This window comes from Otolemur garnettii, unplaced genomic scaffold (assembly GCF_000181295.1).
Source record: "Otolemur garnettii isolate 467f Iridium unplaced genomic scaffold, OtoGar3 scaffold00014, whole genome shotgun sequence".
NCBI classification, from domain to species: domain Eukaryota; kingdom Metazoa; phylum Chordata; class Mammalia; order Primates; family Galagidae; genus Otolemur; species Otolemur garnettii.
Genome location: NW_003852409.1, coordinates 2666659 through 2670540, shown reverse-complemented (window position 1 = coordinate 2670540; position 3882 = coordinate 2666659). Strand labels below are relative to the sequence as shown.

Here is a 3882-nt window from a genome sequence, read left to right as displayed (position 1 = left end):
AGAAGAAATGTCTTTTGATCTTCTTCTGGAAGAGTAATGGTGGATTTTACAAATTATCTTTTGTCACTTGTGAATGATTAGGTGCAAATTTACTTTGAATTTCTAATTTGGTTCTTTAAGTCTATTACCTAACAGCATAAACAGCAAGTGCTTACATTATTTTGCAACAGATTAAGGTGGAAAAAAAAAGCCACATTCAGGAAAACAATGTAAGATGAATTTCACACACAGACATAGCACACTTCCTCATTTCCACATCCATTATTTTCACTTTCACAAGAACTGTATGAAGTAGGCAAGACAGGAATTATTTATCCATTTCTCAAATGAGGAAAGAGTCACAGAAAGGGAAGGTGACCTGTCCCGGGCCACTCAGCTGGTTGGAGCCTAAACACGCTGTTCTTTCTACACTGAGCTGCCTCCGTTTATAAATAAGATCCATATATTTCCTAGCAGGTAGACCCAAGTGGCTGCTGGACTGGCGGCTGTGCCATTCCGGCTGTGGCCAGAGGGATTCCCTGTATAAATAGCAACCTATGCTAGAGGTTGCTAGTGCTGGCCATTTCCCCTACTTGCACCTGTGCAGTGTGATAAAGAAAAGAAAATTAGCCTGCAGTTGTGGTCCAACCAGATAAACTTTTAGGCGGGAAGTCAAGTGACAGGCAAATTTGTGTGTGTGTGTGAGGGTTTTTTAACTGTTAGTTGTTTTTGATATTTTAAAAAAGTGTTTAGGCTGCTTGTGGAAGTCAGACCAAATGGCAGGAAGGCATTGCAGCAAGGTGGAGTTGGGAAAGGACAAATCTCATGGGAGGAACCATCAGACACCTGATCTTCATCAAGAAGAGAACTCTGCTCCAGGTAATGCAAAAGACCTCGAGAGGTGGTGGCTGTGGGGAAGAATTGGGGTTATGATTATTTTCCTCTTCTTTATGAATCCAGCAGAAAAAGAGGCATAATTGAGTGCATTCATATAACCTTAGGTGGGAAGAACTAGGGCTATGAAACTTCCTGATGTGCCTTTTAGTGCTAAGATTCTAATAAGCCAGAGAAACAAATTGTTAATAAGAAGTATACTTTGGCTCGGCGCCCATAGCACAGTGGTTACGGCGCCAGCCACATACACCGAGGCTTGGCGGGTTCGAACCCGGCCCAATCCAGCTAAACAACAATGACAACTGCAACAAAAAAATAGTTGGGTGTTGTGGTGGTTGCCTGTAGTCCCAGCTATTTGGGAGGCTGAGACAGGAGCATCGCATAAGCCCAAGAGTTTGAGGTTGCTGTGAGCTGTGATGCCACAGCATTCTACCGAGGGCAACGGGTGAGACTCTGTCTCAAAAAAAAAAGGAGTAGGACGCCAGCCCCAGATGCGGGGCTGGCAGGTTCAAATCAAACCTGGATACTTTGTCTCAAAAAAAAAAAAAAAAAAAAAGAAACATACTTATATGAAAGATATCCAATACTGGATGGTTGTGGTAAAACAAGCTCACCCATTTACTTCTATGGTAGTGTAAATTTGGTATAACTTTTAGAAAAGCTATACTGCTTTTCTTTGACTCACTAATCTTAGTCCTTGGAACTAACCTAAAGCAGCATTTGTCAAAGTATTTTGCAGAGTCTTTGGCATTAAGATAAACTAAGCTTCTTTGTTCCATGGATCTCACTGGTACTCAGATGAACCCCTCAAAAATTAAAAAAGATATAATTATCAAAATTAATAAAAATACTCATATAGAAATACTGTGCATATGTGCTTATTTATATAGATGTATTAAATAACAAGATTCAGTGGTGGGTCTAATAATCATTTGTCAAGTCAAATAAATCATAGCCTATAAATGACATTTTAAGGTATCTGTAGTGACTGTAATGGGTAAAAACAATCTTTGATTTCTGAAAGTCACACACTACTTAACCTACTGTGCTTTGATGCCTACATTGATAGTTGAAGGAAATTATAAGTTTAATCAGATTTAATACAAATAAAGGTATAATTTTTTCCCCATCAAGAACCCCTTGTCATGAGAACAAAAGGCACCATGGTCCAGGAGGCACGTTCTATCTTTTGTAGGTCTTAATGCATCACTCCACAGGCTCCAAAAAATTCAATATCAAAGAAAGATCCACTAACTTTTCTCCAATTTGAATGGTAGCAGAATCTATTTTGATAATACCCTTAATTTTCCAAAGAACATCAAGAAACAGAATCCTAAGGAAAAAAATTCCCCCTAAAAGCTGTATGCAGTGAATATACTTATAATAATTTGACATACAGGAGAAAAATAACTAGGAACAACCTAAAGGCTCAATATAGGTAGAATGAATAAATGAGAATATATCAACTAGATTAAGTATCATATCATCATTAGAATTATAATTATGAAGCCTATATCATGGAAAATAATTCCGATATAATGTTAGGTTAAAAAAAGATAAAACTGGCTTGGCGCCTGTGGCTCAAGCGGCTAGGGCGCCAGTCATATACACCTGAGCTGGTGGGTTGGAATCCAGCCCAGGCCCGCCAAACAACAACGATGGCTGCAACCAAAAAATAGCTGGGCATTGTGGCAGGCACCTGTAATCCCAGGTACTAGGGAGGCAGAGGCAGGAGAATCGCTTGAGCCCAGGAATTGGAGGTTGCTGTGAGCTGTGATGCCACATCATTCTACCCAGGGTGACAGCTTTAGGCTCTGTCTCAAAAAAAAAAAAAAAAAAAAAAAAGATAAAATTTTGGTACCTTATATTACAACTTCATAATACCCTGTATTACAACTTTGTATACTATAGAGACCGGATGGAATAGGAATAACATGAAAACAGATTAACGTGTTAAAGATTGCAGAACATGGCTGATTTTTTACTTAAAAGAAATGAATAGGTTGGTAGCATACTTATGTACAAATAAATACTATGGACCTTTTCATTCAAAAATGTTTACTGAATACTCCCTGTCTTTCTCTAGGGATACAAGGATACTGTCCTTGTCCTCAAAAAGCTGGGAGAAAAATCTAGCATAGGGATTCTGCCACTTGGCTGTAGGACCCCTTTTACTGATAAATATCATAGTTTATCACTTTCTCTAATAACTTCCATTTTGATCCTATAGAAGTCATTGGAAATTGGAGTTTGCGAAGCAGAGAACAACTCAGAAAAAGAAAAGCTGAATTACAAGAAAATCAGGCTTCACAATGGCTCTCTGGGTATGGTATCATCTCAAGGGAAAAGAAACTACATTTACTGAGCATGCCTTATATGTCAAGGAGTGCTGTTCACTTGTACATATTGTATTTTATCTTTCAAAAAATCCTACAAATTGAATATTTTATTCTTAAACAAAGGAAACTAAATCTCCAATGGTTCAAATCTCTTGCCTAAAGTCACACAGTTATTAAGTAGTGGGAACAGAATTTTATCCCCGGTCTCTCTTCACTAAAGCAGCAGGTAACTGAATTATATTGAAGAGAAAACTGCATCGAGCTACTAGGGTAGTATAGACATATAAGCATCTTGTTGGGAGTGGGAAACACCATTGAGAAGCCTCCAAGATTGTTCTCCTAGCTTCTTGTTAGTACAATCCTTGCTGAATGGGTGTGATTAACTCTCCCTGAGGTAAGCCAAAACACTGTCTATTACTTACTGACAAAGAGTTTGGGAATTTCAGAATCTCCAAAGTCACCTGTGTGTAAACTTGGGGAGGGAGTACAAGAACATGATTAACATGATTATATATGAGGCAGCATCTAATTATATCCATCTAGAACATGATGACTGGGGACCTGCTTGTTAAGAAAAGGGAGCCTAAAGAGCCCAAAGCATAGAATCCATCTAAGCCAAAGTTTCTACATCACTGTTGACACTGTGGGCAGGATAATTCTTTTTTTTTTT

At 38.5% G+C, this 3882-nt stretch overlaps 1 protein-coding gene across 1 annotated transcript in view; it reads left to right on the top strand.

Annotated features, from left to right (window-relative positions):
- Positions 1-728: 728 nt before the first annotated feature.
- HEMGN (hemogen) overlaps positions 729-3882 on the top strand; it is a 12224-nt gene continuing 9070 nt past the window's right edge. The window contains exons 1-2 of the mRNA XM_003785361.2: positions 729-858; positions 3104-3197. Coding sequence (XP_003785409.1) covers positions 756-858; positions 3104-3197 — 197 coding nt within the window. The 5' untranslated portion in view covers positions 729-755. The remainder of the gene's footprint in view (positions 859-3103; positions 3198-3882) is intronic.